Source organism: Rissa tridactyla, chromosome 18, assembly GCF_028500815.1.
Source record: "Rissa tridactyla isolate bRisTri1 chromosome 18, bRisTri1.patW.cur.20221130, whole genome shotgun sequence".
In the NCBI taxonomy this organism is placed as follows: domain Eukaryota; kingdom Metazoa; phylum Chordata; class Aves; order Charadriiformes; family Laridae; genus Rissa; species Rissa tridactyla.
Window position 1 is genome coordinate 709865 of NC_071483.1, and position 18932 is coordinate 728796.

The following is an 18932-nucleotide window of genomic DNA, read 5'->3' on the forward strand; positions in this document are numbered from 1 at the left end:
GGCTGCAGGCCGTGGCGTGCCCCGCAGCAGCCGCGTGTCGGGACTCGCGGCCTCACCTGGGAGATGCTGCAACCGGCTCCGCTCCGCTGCCGCCCGGAGGCACCCACCCCAGCGCGGCACAGGACCCCCGGCACCCCCCTGCGGTGGCCGGCGAGGCGATGCTGCGACCCACGGGGGGCCTGGCCGGGGTCTGACCGAGGATCCGGGTCCCCCGGGAGCGTAGGGGTGGCTTTGGGAGTATTTATGCTCCCTTGGAGCTCCGGGTGGGGGGGGGGCTCAGGGGTGCTCAGCCTCCACGGTGCCCGGGATGGGGCCGCCACAGAGCAGCCCGACCCCCACCCGGGAGGTGGGCGACCCGCCCCCCTCTCCCTGCTCCCCCCTTGTCCCCAGCTCTTGGGAAACGTCCCCAGCGTCCTCCAAAGTCTCCGGTCACCACCTTTCAGTCCTCGAGCATTTCCAGCCCAGCTCGCTGGGGTTATTCCGACCCGGAGCGATGCTGCGGGGAGGGGACATGCCCACGGTGCGGGGGGGGGGGGGGGGGGGGGGGGGTGTCTCAGCCCGGCGGCACCCAGCGCCGCAAAGCTCCACGAAGCACCGCGAAGGGCGGTGGGAGCCGGCGTCCCTGGGCTGGCGGTTCGGCAGCGGGGCGGAGGACGGAGCTGTTAAATATTTATAGCTGCTGCAAAATGGCAGCGGAAGCCGAGGCGGGGGGGTGACGACGGGACGGCTCCGCTCCCCTGCGGCCCATCTGGCCCCCCGCGCCGCTCCGGGCACCGCGGTGGAGTCGCCATCTGCTCCCCGCGGGGGCTGCCGCCTGCCCCCCTCCCCCCCCCCCCCGGACCCCGCAGCGCTACCGGGGGCCGTGGGTGCGGGAGGCGCTGTCTTGGCTCCGTCCCACAAGTGCAATGAGTTCGGCAGTCTCAGGTGATGAGCAGAGACCGGGCGGTTCGGGGACCCCTCGCCTCAGCTCCCGACTCCCCACCGTGGACTCGTTCAGCTGAGAAAATGAGGGCGCGTGTGTGTGTAATTGTTAATGAGGATGTGCACATGCTAATTCAGGGCTGCCAATTACAGCAGGTCTCGCTGGCTCGGGACGGGGCCTCCTGGGCTGTGTCCTGCCCCGGTTTTGGCCAGGTGAGCCCCGGGCAAGGTCAGGCAGCGGCGGGGGCAGCGGTGGCCGGCTCGGCCGGGCTCGGCACCCCTGGGATTCGGGTGCTCAGGCCCCATGGAGACCCCACGGCTCGGGGCCTGGGAGGGAGCAGGGCCTGGAAGGCTGCTCAGGGGCCCCCAGCCCCCATCCCTGGGGAGCGGGGATGCTGGCGGGATGGGCGCTGGGGTGATGCTCCCACCACCCCCTGTGATTTTCTTTCCCTCCATTGATCTCACACAAAACCTGCCGCGGTGTGAGATGGCAGCGGGCAAACGAACCCTCAATTAACCACATTAGCTATTTGGCTTTATTAATGTCATAAACAATAATTAAGAAATAATTAAAGCTACCAGCCTCCAGACAGAGGACGACACAGCCCAGATGGGATGACCCTCCAGGCTGGGGACCTTCGGCTCTGTGGGGTGCTCCCGTCCCCCCACCCCGGTCCCCACATAATCGGCTGCTGGATGGGCATGGCGCCAACTGGGGACAGGCTGGCGTTTTGGGGGGGACACGGAGGAGCTGGGGGGTGTCTGCTGTGCTGTCGGTGGGTTATCGCTGCTGCAGGCTCACCCAGAAACACACACCCCCCCCGGGACCAGAGCGTGGGGGTCCCCAAGGTCACCAACACCATCTCTGCGTCGGTGCTGGAAGGTGGCAGCGGCTTCGCCTGCCGCATCAGGGGAAGGCTGGGGGGTGAAATCTGTGCAGGGTGTTCATGCCCCCCCACTGCCCTGGGGGCAGAGGCTCAGTGGGGTGCAGGTGTGGGGCAGGTTTGTGGGTCGGGCGCTGCCGGCAGCCCCGTGCTGAGCAGCCGCAGCTGCAGCATCCGTCCTCCAGCTGTGCCGAGCCGGGGGGGACCTGCCGGGAGCCGGCTGGACGGAGGTCCCAGGGCCGGGGGCTGCCGGCAGCAGACGTGGCCTCCCGGGAATGTTGGGATGGGCCGGGCTCTTCGGGGAAAACAAGCCACTTCCCATCAAGCTGCGGCCGCTGGGAAGCGGTGAGGGGATTCCCGGCGGGCAGTGGGAGGCCGAAGCTTGTCCCCAGCGCATGTGCCCCATTGGGTCAGCAGCGCCGAGCCCCGGGGAGGGCGTTTCTGCCTGGATTTCTGCTCCGTGACCCACCAGCACAGCCGTTATCCGGGGGTCCTGTGCTTGGGGACATGCCAGGATGGGTCCCTCGGCACACATGAGCTCCTCGTCCCCTCCACCCTCCTGGCTCGGGGACCCCACCGTGATGCCGTCCGGCTTCTCCCTGGCAGCTGCCGGGTCCCGCTCGGCGTGGGCAGGACAGCTGCTGAGCTCGTTAGGCGCAGGTGTGGGATTAGCCATAATTGCCTGCACTTTGATGTCCGTAACCTCCTCCCTGAGGGATCCTCGTTACCTGCAGCAAACCTGTGCCTGGCTGCTAATCCCGGGATTAGCGGGCGTGGGGAGGGCGGCAGATGGAGCCCGGCCAGGCCAGGACCCCCAGGGCACAGCGCTGCCCGGGACCCTGGTGTCACCAAGGCAGCTGGGTCCCCAACAAAGTGCCCGGCTGCTCCCAGGGGAATTCCCACCCGGGACCTCCCCTGGGACGTCACTGTCCCCTCCAGGGTGCCCGGGAAAGCCCCTGTGCTGTCAGACAAATCGGGGGAAATGAGAAGTGTCCCCGTCTCCTCATGACAGCCCTTCCCAGCGGCAGGAAGAGCCTTTTCTGGGAATCCAGTAACCTCCATGTCTGGGCCAGGTCCCTGGGAGGAGGATGGGGCCGGGGGTGCTGTGGGGCACAGGCTCCCGTCAGGGCTGCGATGCTCTGCCCGGAGGTGGGTGGCGACAAGGGTGACATGTCTGGAGCTGGAGGGACCTCCAAGCCCCCCCCCCCCAGCGTGAATGGGAGCCCAAAAATTGCAGCCAGGGTGGCTGCAGCTCGGCCAGCCCCGGCTGGGCCGCCCCGGGGTGGGACAGGCTCCGTCACCCCAGGGCTGCCCGCTCTGCCCGGCTTCTTGCCCCAAAATACCAGCAGGGGCGAGGCCGGGGGGAAGGGGAGAAGGAGCCGGATGCAGGTCTCCATCCTGAGCCCCCGCGACGTGCCCTCGTCCCTGCGGGCAGCTGCCCCCCTCCTGCCTGCGCGGCTGCACGGGGTCCCGGCCGGCTTGGGGGGGACAGGGGGGTCCCGCCGGGAGCTGCACCCAGCGTGGTGTGTCTGGGAGGGGTCTCTGCCCCCCCACCTCCCAGCCAGCCCCCCCCCCCCCCATTCCTGCAGGCCGAGCGCCCCACGGCTGCGTGCTAACCTCAGGGTCCCCACTCAATGGGAGGAAGGAAATCCTCATCCTCGGGAAAGGCTGGACACGGCCGTTTCCTCCTGCCGCGGTGGGGAGGGGGCCGGGGCACAGGCGCAGCCGTCCACGGCGCCCCGACATCCCCCCACCCCGTTCCCGGTCAGCCATCCCGGCCAGAGACTGGGTCTGGCCCCGGCCGGGACAATGCGGGAGCCAGGGGCGGCTGCGGGGGGCTCTCCATCCCCCCCCACCCCGCAGGCCCTGCCGGGGGTCCTCGGGGGGGGGGGTCTTTGGGCCTTCCCACGCCGTGACCCAGCGGAGCACGGCTGCCCCTCGGCCTCCCCGTGCGTGGCGGGGGACTCGGCCCTGTCCCAGCCCCCCAAGTGCTGCTGGTGGGTGCGGGGGCTGCGCGGGGGCACAGTCCGGGGGGGGGGCTCAGCTGCACCCCAAGCCCCACAGGGCTCCCCGCCAGCCCTGGCCCCCGCTTTCCCTCCTCCTCCTCCTTCCTCTTCCTCGCCGTGCCCTTCGTCCTGCCGATAACGGGGGTGGCTTTGCTTCACGGTGGCCTTTGCCCCCCGCCGTGTCCCCACCGAGGGCGGGGGGGACATGACACTTTGCCGCGGGGTGGGATGCTGGTACCCCCACCCCCCCCGCCCTTCCCAGCGTCACCCCCGCTGTCGTGTGCGGTCACGACATCCTGTGTCGCGCCCCCCTCCCCCGCTCCCGGTGCACCGGGACGATGCTGCTGCCGGAGCGCTGCAGGGCCCGGTCCCCGGGGAGGGGGTGGTGGTGGTGGGGGGGTTATTTGATCTCCGGTTTAATTAACAATAATCTCCACCGAGTTGGCGGGGCTGGGGGGGTGGGGATGGGGTTGCCATGGACCGGAGACCGGCCGGGATGCACCGGCACCGCGCGAGCGCAGGGCGCCCCCTGGCGGCGGCGGCGGCGGGACCCGGAGCGGAACAAAGACCGACACCGGGACCCCCCCGCACCCCTCCTCCATCACCTCGGGGGGACAGCCGAGCCTGGAGCCGGTCCGGCAGCGGGGATGGCACCGGTGTCCCCAGCCCCGCATCACCCGGGTGGGGACCTGCCCCCTTCCTCCTCCGCCCCGGCAGACCGGGGACCTCCGGGGGGGGGCGCGGCTCAGGGTCCCCCTCCTCCTCCCGGAGGAGGAGGGGGACCCTGAGCCGCCCTCCCCCCGGAGGTCTCCGGTCCCCAGCGGGTCCCCTCACACCTCTGCGGACCTCAAACCTGCGAGCGAGGGGCTTAAAAATCCCATTTTAGGGAAAAATCACAGCTTTCCCCCCCCCCCCCCCCGGCCACAGAGCACCAGGGGGCGCGGCAGGTCGTTCGGGGGTCCTCAGCCCCTCCTAAAGGAAGGCAGACAGTGGCGAGCTTTAACGTACCTGTAATTCTCATCCTCCCACGCCAGCAGGAGCAGAGCCCGCGTTTGCACCTCCGAAAACGAAGCACCGTTGTTACTAAATCACTCCTCTCAAATCCAAACGGGGGGAGGGATTTTACCAGACAAACACCACACAAACTTCTGTTGGGAGTAAAAAAATATGTTTTTTCCTTTTAATTACATCAGTTATCAAAGAAAAAAAAGCAGTGGTAACAAAAATACAAAGCTCTGAGGGTTTCTTGTTTTGTTTGTTTTGTAATAAGCCGAGCATCAGTGCAATTGTTTTAATTTAACTTCTGCTCTGAGTCTCTGCTGGCAGAGTATGAGTAGGCTTTGCCCAGCACCAGACGGTCACGCAGCAGCTTGAAGAAGGCGTAGTAATTGCTGAAGAGGATCAGAGCCAGCGAGATCGTCTGGTGCCACTTCTCTGAAGAAATCAGCGAGTAAAGCTGGTAGAAGATGACGGCTCCTTCCAGCAGAATCAGGATGTTGAGGATTCTCAGTGGTTTGCTGAAAAAGAACTGCAGGAGAGACCACAATCAGGCACCGAGCGAGGTCAGACCCTCCGGGTCGCATTTTTGAGGATGTGCGAGGCAGAGGCCGGTGAGGATTCCTCTGGGATTCCTCTCTGGAGACACATTTATGCGTGAACGGCTCTGGGCAGAGCCCCGGTTTGTACGGGACAGTCACCCTTCTGACAGCACCGACAGGAGACGCGGGACTAACGTGAAATGCTGCCCCGAACCCCGCTCGTTCCACTGCCCTGGGACAGCCCAGGGGCAGCTCTCCTGCGCGGGGAGCCAGCTGAGGCACCGAGGACAAGGGGACCGTGACCCGGCTACGCGTGTGTTCTTACGTGGAAGCGGAAGTGTGAGACATCCGAGGGCACCGCCACGTTGTAATGACCCACGGCTTTGTACACGTTCTTGCTGTGTTTCACTAACACTCCCTGCGGCCACATGCACTCTTCTGTCCACCTGCAGGAAACAAGCAGAGAGCTCTTATTTCTGCCCCCACAGCCGAAGGGGGTCTGCTGCCTTCCCGCCATCACCCAGGGTAACACACGAGCTGCTTCCAGGCCGCTGGTCGCAGCAGCATCTGCGAGGGCCGAGTTTGTCCCAACTACGGCAGTGACAAACGGCAGACACCTGGGGCCAGAAGCGGCAGGCGTCCTGCCAAAAATCAGACCTGCTTGCCGCGCTTGGAGGTGGACAACACAGAGAGTGTCTGTACGCTGTCGGATGTGTCAGCCGACAACTTGGCTTTCGTTTTTCTTTCATTTTCTTTTTTTTTTTTTTAAGCACTGAGAGGAGGAGAGGCGGCTGGAAAGCTGAGCTCCCCATCCAGCCTCTGTTCAGGCCAGCAGACGTGCCAGCGAAGAGGAAACTCCAGCCCTAGCCCCGTGAGGGAGTTCCTTACTGATGCTGGAGCACATTGGAGCAGAGGGCTGGATCGACCTTCTGCCAGCAGCCCAGGTGCGCTGCGGCTTTATGGAGCAGGTCACAGTAGCGCGCAGGTAAGAGGTACTGCATCAGGATCACAGAGGTGCTGATGGAAACCAGGAGGAAAAGCTCACACGACCAGCGTTTGTCATAGTACTGGGTGTTCTGTGGGGGGACAAGAAGGATGTGTGACAACGTGTTTGGACAGCCTCACCTAACAAAGCCATCAAAACACAAAGCACTCAGGCAGGTAAAACGAGGGCTTTTCACGTAGCTATTAATCCTGCTTGAAAAAGAAGCGCCCACATAGGACGGCTGCTGTACAACTCCCGAACACACCACAGTGAAACATTTATGCTATCATCACCCATCTCCAAAAACAGGGAGATAGTTCCCGATGCTCCCCTAGCTCAGCCGATGACAGGTCTCTCCTCAGGGGAAGGAGGCTTGGGCTCATCCCCGAGGTCTGGCAGACTTACTACGAGACATTTGTCTCATTGTACAACACATCGGGAACTTAAATAAAACAGCTAAAAATCCTAATGAAAGTCCATCCTCTTTCATACTGCCTCCCTTATTAAAGCCAATCCCCTTGTCCAGGAGCAGTGTCCTCACAGAAGGTTGGTGTGCGAAGGACTGGTCAGCCTGGAGTCCTCCTAGCGTCACGGGGAGGCAGGAGGGAGACACTGCTCCCTAACAGACGGATGCACGCTCTCAGGGCAGTCAGAATAACCTTTACCAGGACAATATTGACCTCTGTTAGCCGGAGTTTAAGCAAACCTAAGCCTAGATGGTTTTGCTTCTTACTTTTCACAAGGTCCCTGTAAATGGGTTTGATACAGCCCCCTGTGCACACAGCCCAGCTCTCCGACTAACCTCTCCGCGTTCCGGCTGAGCCAGAAGGGAGAGCCAGATTCCTCACCTCCCCACAATCCTCCCCAGCCAGTCCCACGCCTGGAGGAGCAGCGTCTGCAAGAGCAGCGCCGGCCCTCGCTCACCTTCACAAACCAGACCGGCACAAAGGCCACGTAGTAGGCACTGAGCATGGAGCTCACCAGCACCTCTTTCATCCGCCAGTTAAAGTCCATTTTCAGGTATTCCACCTCATTGCGGATGAGGTCTGGGGAGAGGCAGCAGGCGTGAGTGGGCATGGCCTCCATGCCATACATCTGGCGAGTGTGCTGCTTCCAGGTTTCCTTTAGGACAGTCAGGTAGTCTCTGCCCCTGGAGTTCACCTCGCCAGTCTCTCTGGGACCGATGTTGGCCACCTGGGAGAAGAGGCCCGTCTTCCGAAAGTCACAGTTCAGCTGAAGGAAGGGAATGTACATGCCAAACCTGGAGCAGCAGAGTGCAGAAAGGCGGTTACTTCCTTACGAGCTCCCTTTGCTGGCAGCAGATCAGCGTTACCATCTCATCCCCCTCCTAAATGGCATCTGGTACCTACATAAACTCCAGAAAAGAGCTTCACCAACAAGCACTGAGTTTCAGGTCTTTATGAGATGCTTCCTCCTGCATCTACCAGAGGGAAGGGAGCTATTTCCACTGCTTGACTGGAAATAGAACTGGCTTCCTTTTGTTCGTTAACATGAAGCTGGGAAGCTGTCTGGTTCACTCCATCTGGCAGAGGCACCTCGGGACTAAGGTAAACCTAAGATATGGGTTCTTTGAATGCCATGAGAAAAGCACACAATCCTTTTCAGAGGACACGAGCAATCTAAGAACTATAGCTCATGCTTACACTAAAGCTGAAATATGGGTAAATGTTAAAGATACGCCCTGCCACCAAGAAGAAATGTGACAGCAAGAGGGAAAAGGGTAGTTTAGGTTCTGTTACCAGGTAATCAAGTGCTTATTTGCTTTCAGACTTCATTTCAACTGAGCAGCACCCACTGCACTGAAGCAACATTAGAAATCACACCCAAGTGACAGAAGAGATACTTACGGGTAACACAGGAACAGGAGGTTAAGGAAAGAGTAGGTTCTGAAAAGGTGAATTATTGATCGACACAAACTCCAGCCTGTGCCAGTGAGAACAGCAAACCGAGTGATCACCAGGAAAACAGAGCGTGGCAGGGAGACTTTGCCACTCTGTGAAGCCTGCGGGGAGAGAAGAAAGAGCTGGGCAGAGGGGAGACTAATTCACTCTTCCTAAGGAAGCAAATGGTAAACGAGCAGCACTCAATCTGCAAAATCAACTGCATATGCACGAAGGAAGAGCTAGTGAGAGGCTCTGTTTGACTGCCACCAGGAAGGGGAGGCCTGTAGGCTGGAACCTGGACTCTCCAAAACCCAGGGCCTCGTTCCTCAAGCTGGAATGAGGAGAGTCTCAGAGTTTCTTGTCAAGGTCTGGTAGTTACCGACCGGTGTGACCAGCCCACCCTCCGGGACCTGCTCGCCACAGAAAGCTTCCACAGTCAGCAGAAACCGACCTACACTCGTTCCTTCTTGCAGAAAGCTGGGGTAATTCAGAGAACAGGAAAAGAGCCAAATACTGTTCTTCGCAGGGAAGAAAGCAGAATTACTACAGTCTAGTTGAGACAGTAATTCAGAAACAATCACAGAAGGACAGAGAGAGTCATGACCAATGGTTTGAGGCGCCCGTTTCTGTTCTCTGTTCTTCTCATTAGAAACCATGCCTAGGTTTCTGACTTGGACATAGCACAAAGCTCTTTAGAAAAGGACAGAAGAGTACGGAATTGCAAAGGGGACGCTGAGCTTTACATTTTGCCTGAGAAGAAAGGACAGGTCTGAGATCTGCTTGGGGATTTTACCTCCTTCACAATAGCACCAATCAGCCGGCGTGCCAGGACGATCGTCGTCACTGTCAGCACGTTGAAGTCAATAAGATGAAAATTCTGCGGTGACAAAACCAAAATGATTCTACTTTCCACCAGACAGCAAAAACCCACATTCAACAGAGAAGCTCCCAAGTTACTGTCTTCTCCCCAGACTCTCTCTTCCAAAATCAGAAAGAGAATGCCAAGCAGACAGCCGGTGCCCAAAATTTGCCAAATAAGTCACCTGAGCAACCCTCCAGGGCTGTAGAGTCACATGTAGTTTGCATCAAACATATACAGAAAACTTTATGTCTAACAACTCAAGAGAGTCTGTGAATATCAGCGGACAGCAGCTGTCCCTTGGTGCTTACCAAAGACGTGTGCGAAGGCGGATGGGAGGGTGGGTACCACCACACAGTTTTGTAGATGTTGATGTAGTGGACAAACAGAGCAACGAGATGACAGAAGAAGAGCTGAAGTTCAAACAGCACGCTCCTCTCCACAGGCAGCTCTGGGATCTTACAGTGCCGGAGGGGGACGACTGTCTGAGCTGCCAAAGGTGGGCTGGAAAGGCCTGTACCTGAACCGCTCCTGCCAAGGTAAACCAAAAGCCAGCGGTCACTTCCCTGAGCTAAACACAGCGCTGTCCTCCAGCCCACGTCCTCAGATTGTAGAAGTCGGTGTGTCCAATACTGAGAAACCTAATGTGACTATCGTGGTCAGCAGCTGCCGCAAACCAGAAGTGTCAGCGCCCCGAGGATGTCTAGGATGACTGTTACAGGCAGATGTGAGTGGAAATTTGCCCAGTGAAAGCAATATTTGGAACCAGGCCAGTCTAGACAGCACCAGGTCATTTGATATTAAATCCCTTGCGTTGAGTCAGGTTCAAAAGCTGTGGCTGTGTTTAGCTATTCAAGGGGCAACCGGTGGCCCTTTTAATTAATTGGAAGCTTTCAGGCCTCGAGTTGCTATTTACATTTCTAAAAGTGCTTGAACATGAAATACGGAGCAATTAAACACAAGCTCTTTCTCATTCTTCAACTTCTATTCAACTATGGAGGAAAAACAAGTTTAGTCAGAAGTGCATATTCCTGTGAGAGCATGCACACAATCCCAGACAGAAACCCTTTTAATCAAAGGGAAGGGAATTAATATATACTAGATATATCTCTCCTGATTTGCAATCTCTAAATAACAACAGTCAAAGGAATCTGGGTGTGGGTTTCAAAGGAACTACAGAGCATGAACTCCTGTCGAAAATCCCAAAACGAAACCACAGAAGTCTCGGAGTGTGACTGCAGAAAGACTTCTAGCCCAGGGGGGGGCACGGCTGGATCAGCCCATGCTTTTTAAAACATAAGGCTGACAGCCTAAAATAAAGCCGCACGTGAGGGGAAAACTTTAGGAACCCGTGCTGTCTCTCTGAAACCCCCAGATTCCCAAGCTGACAAGACTGATTCAGCTCCGCAGGACTGATGAATCCGCTAATAAACTCTGTTCCTGAACACAGAACAACAGTTCCTCTTCTGGTCCTCCAGTAAAGAGCTTTAAATATAAACGCGAAGCCTTTTCTACTTTGAAGGGACACGCAAGACCTAAGGGTGATCTTGCAAGAGCAGCAACAAGACTCATGAGTATGAAGAGCATAAAGCACTTTGGGACCCCTGGGCCCGGACTGCCATGTAGGTGACGGGTCTCGGAGGCCACAGACAAACCACTTGGAGGAAGGCCTGGGCGTGGATTTGTACAGCATTACCCACTCGTGATACGGGCCTTTGTGCACGCTCTCGTAGCAACGTATGTACGAGGTGGATTGCTCCACCTTCTGTGGCCTTGCAGTAACTTGTTTGAATAACTGTATCCCTGTAAATTTCTTGGCCTAGGGCCATAAGCGGGGAGTATGTTAAGACAGATCTAACATTCTCTTTGCGGAGAGTTCATAAGGCACCTCCTGCCTCAGTATTGCTGTTGGTGCTCTGCTTCTCCTTCCTCCTCTCTACCTCAGTCACAGAAACGCAACCAACCAGCTACACTAGAACCTGAAACAAACCCCACAGCCTACACGTCACCTGACCTAGCCAAACTCTACCCCAGAAATGCCTCACCTGACATAAACTTCAGGGCACAGGAGACGCAACAACCAGAAGTCAAGTCAGGCTTTGGATAAAAATTGTGACTCTACTCTTACTTTCAATTCAACGGTCACTAAAGGCTTTTGAACGCTCCTGGAAGCCTGTCACGGTCTGATAAAGCACTTAACAGTCTCAAGCAAATTAGAACCCATATACCCCAATTACAACATGTAGCACAGACACTGCCACTTATAGGGAAAGGATTTCAGTTAGACACAGGGAGTTAACAAATCTCTGAGCCACAGGAAAACCAGCAGCCTGTGAGACGGGGAGATAAGGTGGCCCCTGCCTCAGAGAGGAGCAGCCGGCCTGGCCAGATGTGAAGACACGGAGACCTGGACGTACCTGGTGCGTGAGCGCACACCCGTGACAGAGGAACTCGTGGAATGGCCGGAGCCGCCAGCGGCCCCAGGTTCACAGAGGGGATTTCGGCAGTAGGAGGTACGGTTAGGGCCCCGCCTTCCCCCTGCCATAACAACAGAGGGTTGTTCTTCCAGGTGGCTTCTCTGCACTTCACTGCGTGATTCTGTCTTCAGTCCTTAAAACTGAAAGGAAGAGATTTATAATTAAGGCTCATCTGCTCACCACGCCCCTGGTGACCAGCAGGAACGGATCGCTCACGTGCTACCTTGCAGCAAAAAGCAGGATAATGCAACTTTGCTCAGCCCTTTTCTCCATCTCCTGTATTTGCCACAGGCTATAGAAGTGGCCCTAGATAGCTCCTGATGCTCTAGGACATGCAGCAGCTTGTGAAGGTGCTGTGAATTCATTGAGAATCTAAAGCCTAATGTACGCAGGCTTCCAGGGGAGCAGGAAGAAGCTTTTCATGCTTCTCTCCCAACCCTAGGCAGTTTACAAGAAATTTAATCTGCATCACTGGGGTGTTTTCCCTGCTTTACAGGCAGAGCAATATACTTACAGAGATGCTAAACAATTCACCCAAAGGATCCAGTAAATTGGGTATATTACCTACGTCCCCTTTCGCCCAATTTTCTGTTGGAATCAAATATTCACAGCTCTTTTAAAGGGACACTGAAAAAGCACACAAACTGGCTTTTTCCTTCTTTGCTCCTTTAAGATGTGAAAAAAATAACTAGCACTTTTAGGGCGTGTGGTGTTGTATGTTTGCATGGCTAAGAGCTCAACGGGATGTTAGCCCAAAGTTAGCTTTTCTAGTGCTTGCTTGCCACAGTGTAAACAATAACAATACCAAGGTTTTAAAAACCTTCTCTGGAATCCTGTTTAACCTTAGGAGAATCCATACAACTTAAAGGCCAGGGTGATAATACACCATTTACTAGAAAAGAAATCCGAGCTGTGAAGAATCTCGGATCAGGTCATATCAATAGCTTAACATTTCTTTTCTGATTGCTAATTTCCAGTTTGTATCACTCAGCAATTAGCACCTGGAATACAGAAAATGTGCTGAAGGTTTAGAAACTGCTCTCAAATAAGTTTTGAAGCTTACACTGAGCTCCAGAGTCCTCCAGCAAACGTTTGTACTAGTCCGGGGCAACAATGGACAGGGTGGAGGGGGCTGTGCCGGGGGCTAGACCCAAGAAAAACAAAGCTACCCCAAGACTGGGCCATCACACGGGCCAGCGGGGCACAGTGGTGGCTGCAGCGCTGGGGGAACTGGTGGGAGACAGAGCAAAGGGCAGAAACCCCTGGCCCAGGTTGCCCAGAGAAGCTGTGGCTGCCCCATCGCTGGAGGGGTTCAAGGCCAGGTTGGACGGGGCTTGGAGCCACCTGGGCTGGTGGGAGGTGTCCCTGCCCAGGGCAGGGGGTGGCACTGGGTGGGCTTTAAGGTCCCTTCCAACCCAAACCATTCCATGATTCTCTGTGCCATGGCACACTGACCCCTGGTGACCTGGGGACGCAGGGTAACTGCTGGTGAACTGGAGGGGCTGTGCACAGGGGCCCCCCAGCACACAACATGGGGGCACCAAATGTCCAGGACCTTGGGGGGAGGTGAAGACAGCAGGTTTGAGGCCCAGGACACCAGAACAAGAGAAGAGCTGGGGGGGGGACACTTCTGGGGGCTCTGGGAGTGCAGCTCAGGGGCCAAAGGAGCTCTGGGAGCTCAGACGGGGGCTCTGCAGGAGCAGCTGGGGCTGTGAGGGCACAGGCCAGGGGCCTTGGGACCTACAGAGGTGCAAGCTGGAGCCACAGACACTCCAGGGGATCCAGCAGAGGCTGCAGGGAGAAATGGGAGATGTGAGGGTACAAGTGGGGACGACAGAAGAGCAGCGGGGGACACGGGGGCTCTAGAGGAGCCGTGGGGGCTGTGAGGGCCCTGAGGGCACAGGCTGGGGCTGTACGGGAGTGAGGAGGACCGTACGGGCCCCCGGGGTGCCGGCCTGGACCAGTGGGAGCCCCAGGAGCGCCGCGGGGTCCGCGGGACGGGCCCCAGGAGAGCACCGGGGGCTCCGGAGACTCCACGGGGTCACAAGAACCCTGCAGGGGAGCGCTGGGGGCTCCGGGAGCGCGCACCGGGGAGGAACGGGGCGCTCTAGGGCAGCACCGGCGAGGGGGGCTGCGGGCCAGGCCGCGGCCCGGGAGCCGCCCCCCTCACGGCGGCGGCGGGGCGGGGCGGGGCCGGCTGCGGGCTCTTCAGCGCCCCGCCCGCCGCTCGGCCCCCCTCGCACCCTCCCCGCTCCCAACCGTCCTCCCCCCACCCCCGTCCGGTGCCCGGGTCCGTCCCGCCGCTCGGTCCCCCCTCACCCATCTCCGGCCGCCGCTCAACCTGCGCCGGGCACAATATGGCGGGCGGGGCCGGCGGCGCGATGGCGGCCGCCAGCGGACAATCCTCCTGCCGGGCGCACGCTCGCCTCGCCCGCCCGGCCCCGCCCCCTCCCGCCAGACCCCGCCCATGACCCCGCCCCTCCCGCCAGGCCCCGCCCCTCGCGGGGCACCAGGCAGCCAAGCACGTTTTTTGGGGCATTTTGGCAGCGTTTTTGGGGCATCGCTGGCGCCCATCGGCCCCCCGCCCCCTTCAACACCCCCCTCGGGCCAGAGCACCCCTGGCTCCATCTCCCCACAAACAGCAACTCTGCAGCAGGGCGAGAAACAAGAGAAAAACCTCACGCCTTTGAAAACCAAAAAAAAAAAAAAAAAGAATTTTCCACGTTAATCCTTTATTATGGGGGATGACTAATCATTTTCAACATCTGTTGAACACTTCTTGCTAAATGCCAGCCGCAGAAGAGCTTGCCAGTTTCCTATACAAGTTATTTTAATGCTGTGATTCACCTTGATCAGTTTTTCACCAGCTTTACCAACCACTTGCCGTATTTTTCATCGATTTCCGTACCTTGTGGGTGTTTGATGCTTCAGTACAGATGGAGCATTATACAATCCCGAGAAGCAGCCCTGCCCGGGCTGGAGGCAAGGCCAGGTCTGCAATTAACGAACTTTCACAAGGTCAATCTTTAATTTCTTACTGGTTTTGAAACTACAATGTGCAGAGCCATCAGACAACAGCAGCATCCGGACAGATTTTAACAGAATCCTCCAAGTACGACTACAATGGTAACAGGCAGGATGTACCTGTCTCAGGTTAAAAACAGGTTTGCATCTGTAACACCACATACGAGCCGTTGGTCGTATCTGGTTCTAAAACCGGAGGTAAAAATAACAACTTCCTCGGAAAATAGTTTATATTTCAGTACTCCAGCACACAGTTGTTGCTCTCCAGCGTTTGCGGCATCGAGGGAGGCTCCGGCGTTCTCCACCCCTCGCCAAGAGCCGGCAGGTTCCTATTTCCCAGCCGCAGCAAAGCCAATGGCATCTTAACGCGGGTTCCTTTATCAGATCGGAAATCAGCTCGTTGGAGATGCATCCCACTTTGCAAACGGGGCGAAACGAGCGTGGAAACAAACATTTCTATTAAAACATACGGTAGCAATGGAAGGCTCGGCCGAGCAGCCACAGCAAAGGTTTCTGCACCGTGCTCACAGGAACTAAGCTTCCCCGAGCAGAAAACGAGGAGCAACACCTCCGTTCGAGACGGGGGCTCCCAGGGGCCCTGCAGAAATTCCTCCCCCTCAAAGCTCGCAAAGGGGGCAGTGTCCAACATCTCATCCAAGACGTCACAGCTTTATCAATGAAAGAAGAATTTCCCTAAGCCCTGTCTCTGTCCTCAGAAGCACCGTTCGTACTTGTGGAGAGAAGAGCTGCGTCAGCAGCGCTGCCCCTTCTCCCCGGTGTCTCCCAGCGGATGGGTCGCAGCCGATCCCTCCTCCTCTGGGGCCCTTGGGAGGGACCGTCACAGGCTGCAGGGATCGCCCCCAGCCCGGGAGTTCTTCAGGAGAGCAGCGGATGGGCTGAGGAAGGGGAGACGCGCACGCCGAAATGTCTTTTCTTGGCTCTGGTCGTGACAGATGCTCTCATACAAATTTAAAAACTCAATTCTGTACAAAAAGAATCATCTGCTTTAACAGCTGCACAGGGAATCCAGCTGTGGTCTAAAACCCAACTTAGCAAATACGCAATTTTACAGAGGGCTGTATCAAGGTAATGTCTCAGCTGTACTGAAAGCACAGTGTTTTAAGTTAAACATAAAGATACCATTGCTAGGCTATAAAATAAAGCTTGTAGCCATTTGCTTTGTTTAATAATCCGAGCAGCAATTCGAAACCAGGGGTAAGGAATGGGCAGGGCATGCCAGTCTCCTTCCAGGGAAAGCTGCTGGGGACATCTCCGCAATTCCAGCTGGAGCGGCTTCCCTGCAAGCTCAGTTTCGATAGTGGCCATGAATCGCTGTGAAACCTCACCGTGAAAGCGTAAAGCCCAGGTTTGTACCAGCTCCAAGCAAGGCCAGCACAAAAACTTACGCCAAAGGGCTGGACTGGAGGCTGAAGGAGCTTTGGCCACCCAGAGCCAGGGCCAGAGAAGGTGGCAGAGTGCTCGGCTGCAGCAGGACGTTTCTAGAGCCCAGCTTCTCCTGCAAAGAACGGTTTTGTTGGGAAACACGTCCCCAGAGGAGACGTGACGCTGCTGCACATCACGCTGTACAGCACCGAGCACCTTTATCTTGTTTATGGTCTTTACCAAACCCCTACAAACAATAAGGCGTGGATGAGCCCTGTGGGGAGACCAGGAGACGAAGGACCACTGGCGCTTGTCGTCTCCCAGCCAGCAGAATGCCACCTCCCGTGGGGGCAGTGGCCGAGGGAAGGTTATTCGGGTTATTTAGGTGACTCAGACTTCAGAGTGCTCAAAGGAATTTCTACCCCTCGGAAATTTCAGTGAGTCCTGTATCACCCCCAGAACGTCTGGCTAATTAGAGCATCTTTGAGAGACACATCCGATGCTGATGGCTATTTTGGGATCTCAAATTAGCTTTTGCAGGCTCGAGGCTAAAACCTGAACGCAGTAATGCTATGAGAGGGAGGAAGACGTTTGATACAGGGCATGTTTTCAAAATATTTCTTGCATATACAGTTATTTTCAATGTATTAAGATTTACATTCCTCCATAACATTAAAATCTTTCACGTAAACATGCAACAAACGCAATGCACAAGCAAGCTGTGTTATTCCAAAGGCAGTGCCACAAGATCCACTTCTACTGGTAAAAAACTGCATCGTAATAGATGATCTCTATCAAATCTTTTCCACTTGATATAAAAGCTGTGCCTATTAAGAAAGAAATGGGAAAGATTGGTACACCACCATATAAATTGATGATCCAGTTACATTGTAAATGAAGATGCATTCGACAAACAGGCCACAAATCCAGACATGTTATGATCTCCCCTAGCAGAGAACTACGGATCCAATTTTCAAGTCAAAGAACTGAGGGTAATCTCACTCTGTTGCAGCATTTCCACATCTTACCGCTTTCTTGTTCCTAATACTCCTAAGATAAGAGAAGCTCGTTTAGTAGCTTTACAATTCCATATAAAATAAGACTTATGTCCTTCTATGTCCTATGCCCAGGGCTTTTCACGCTTGTCTTTTGAAGCCATTAGGCTTCTTCAGGGTTCCAAGGGTTTATTTCTTTGTTCTTTTATTTATGGAGCTCAGACTTTCAGTGATCTCGAGATTTGAGAGAAAGCGATTAGCTGTCCCCAAAGGAAACGCTTACGGCTGCTGCCTGCGGGCCCGGGGGGAGCCGTGTCCTTGCCAAGTAAGCAGGTCACTCCGCTGATGCACGATTATCTCCCCAGCCAAGTTCCCGCTCGGTTTGCAAGCGCTTGTGTGCGTTTATTAAGGTATTTCTTGGAAAATAAGCAAGTCGGTGGGGCTGGAGCAGCCACCAGAGGGAGCGCCGCGGCCGTGGGTGCTGACTGGCACCGGCACCCAAAGGTGCTGGGGGTCCCTCACCCCTCCCCGAGGGCTCGGGGTGGTCACCAGGCGTGCAGCCCTGTGGGGCTCTGAGCCAAACACGTCCAGGCAGGACCTCTGGCAATGACATCAGACAAAAAGCCGTAAAAAGAACAGCCAGATCACATTTCAGAGCCCATGGATGGGGGTGTGGAAGGGGTAAAAGGGTCTGGCTGGGCGGCATCTGATCTAAAACCTGCGGTCTATAATTCTAACGCATTACGGACTCCTATAGGAATTGCTGTTGAGCCATTCCTTGGGCTGCTCTGTTTCTAGAGCATGGGGCAACCACTTCAGCGCTCCCCTGCTGCTGAGAGCACCCTCCTGAAGGCCAATGTCCCAGTCGGGAACCAGCTCCAAGAGACAGATCTCCTTATCACATCTGGGTGCCCCCTTGTTTTGTCGGGGGTGTGGGATGTGTGTCCCTCTTTTGTTCTGTCCAGCGGTTTTAAACTGAAAGAGGGGAGATTTAGATGAGATCTCAGGAAGAAATTGTTGGCTGTGAGGGCGGTGAGCCCCTGGCCCAGGTTGCCCAGAGAAGCTGTGGCTGCCCCATCCCTGGAGGGGTTCAAGGCCAGGTTGGACGGGGCTTGGAGCAACCTGGGCTGGTGGGACGTGTCCCTGCCCAGGGCAGGGGGTGGCACTGGGTGGGCTTTAAGGTCCCTTCCCACGCGAACCATTCTGTGATTCCATTCCATGATTGCCCGCTCTTCTCACATCCACTTCAACCTCCTTCTCCACGGGCTCTCGGTGGGAGAGCTCTACGCAGGTACAAACCGAAGCCTCCTCCGCACCGTGACCTCTGCAGGAGCGTCAGTCGTGTAACCGGCCTTTCGCAGGAGTAATTTATTTGTGGGTATATAAAGAATGGCTTCAATTTAGCAGCTCAGATGGTGCCGCCGCCCCCTCCCTCCCACACGGAACACGTCAGCAGCTTGCAAGGGGTGGCAAAAATAAACAAACTTACCCACTTCGCGTTGCCCCTGCTCATCTGCCCCCAAGCGATTCACAGCAACGAACTCTTGACTCCTGCAAATTGAAGACATTTGTGAGTCTCCTTAATGTAAGCACAAATCACAAGAAAAAAAAAAAAAAAAGAAAGAGATTCCTGCATGCAATTACACAGGAAGGAAAACATGCAACTTAAGCTGAGCTTTGAATATTTCACAGTAAATATCAATACTGGGGTCTAAAAAGGGCCATCATTTTACATTTTTAAATAACTGAGCAGAATTTTTGGTTTTGGCAGTAGCAGGACTATCTATATTCGTTGTCATTTTACATCTTCTGATATTTAAGCTTGCCGATTCCTTTTTGCCCACATTACATTACAGTGCATTTTCAAAGGGCACAGTATTAAAGTTATTGCTAATTTATGCAGAAGCATGTGTTTTTTTAAATGTTTATTTTAAACATTTTTTTTTTTGCAAATTT

General features: G+C 56.2%; 1 protein-coding gene across 2 annotated transcripts; it reads right to left on the reverse strand.

Moving 5' to 3' along the window:
* Positions 1-4957: 4957 nt before the first annotated feature.
* TMEM39B (transmembrane protein 39B) lies at positions 4958-14027 on the reverse strand. Of its 2 annotated transcripts, none has more exons than XM_054223940.1 (9): positions 13894-14027; positions 11515-11714; positions 9409-9628; positions 9032-9115; positions 8203-8357; positions 7259-7595; positions 6238-6425; positions 5675-5795; positions 4958-5339 (listed from the first exon to the last, which is right to left on the reverse strand). In XM_054223940.1, exons 2-9 carry the CDS (start codon positions 11640-11642, stop codon positions 5103-5105), a joined length of 1470 nt encoding a protein of 489 aa, XP_054079915.1. In that variant the 5' UTR covers positions 11643-11714; positions 13894-14027; the 3' UTR covers positions 4958-5102. The 2 variants fall into 2 exon arrangements, with proteins under 2 accessions (XP_054079915.1, XP_054079914.1); XM_054223939.1 differs by lacking the exon at positions 13894-14027 and adding an exon at positions 12638-13178.
* Positions 14028-18932: the final 4905 nt, after the last annotated feature.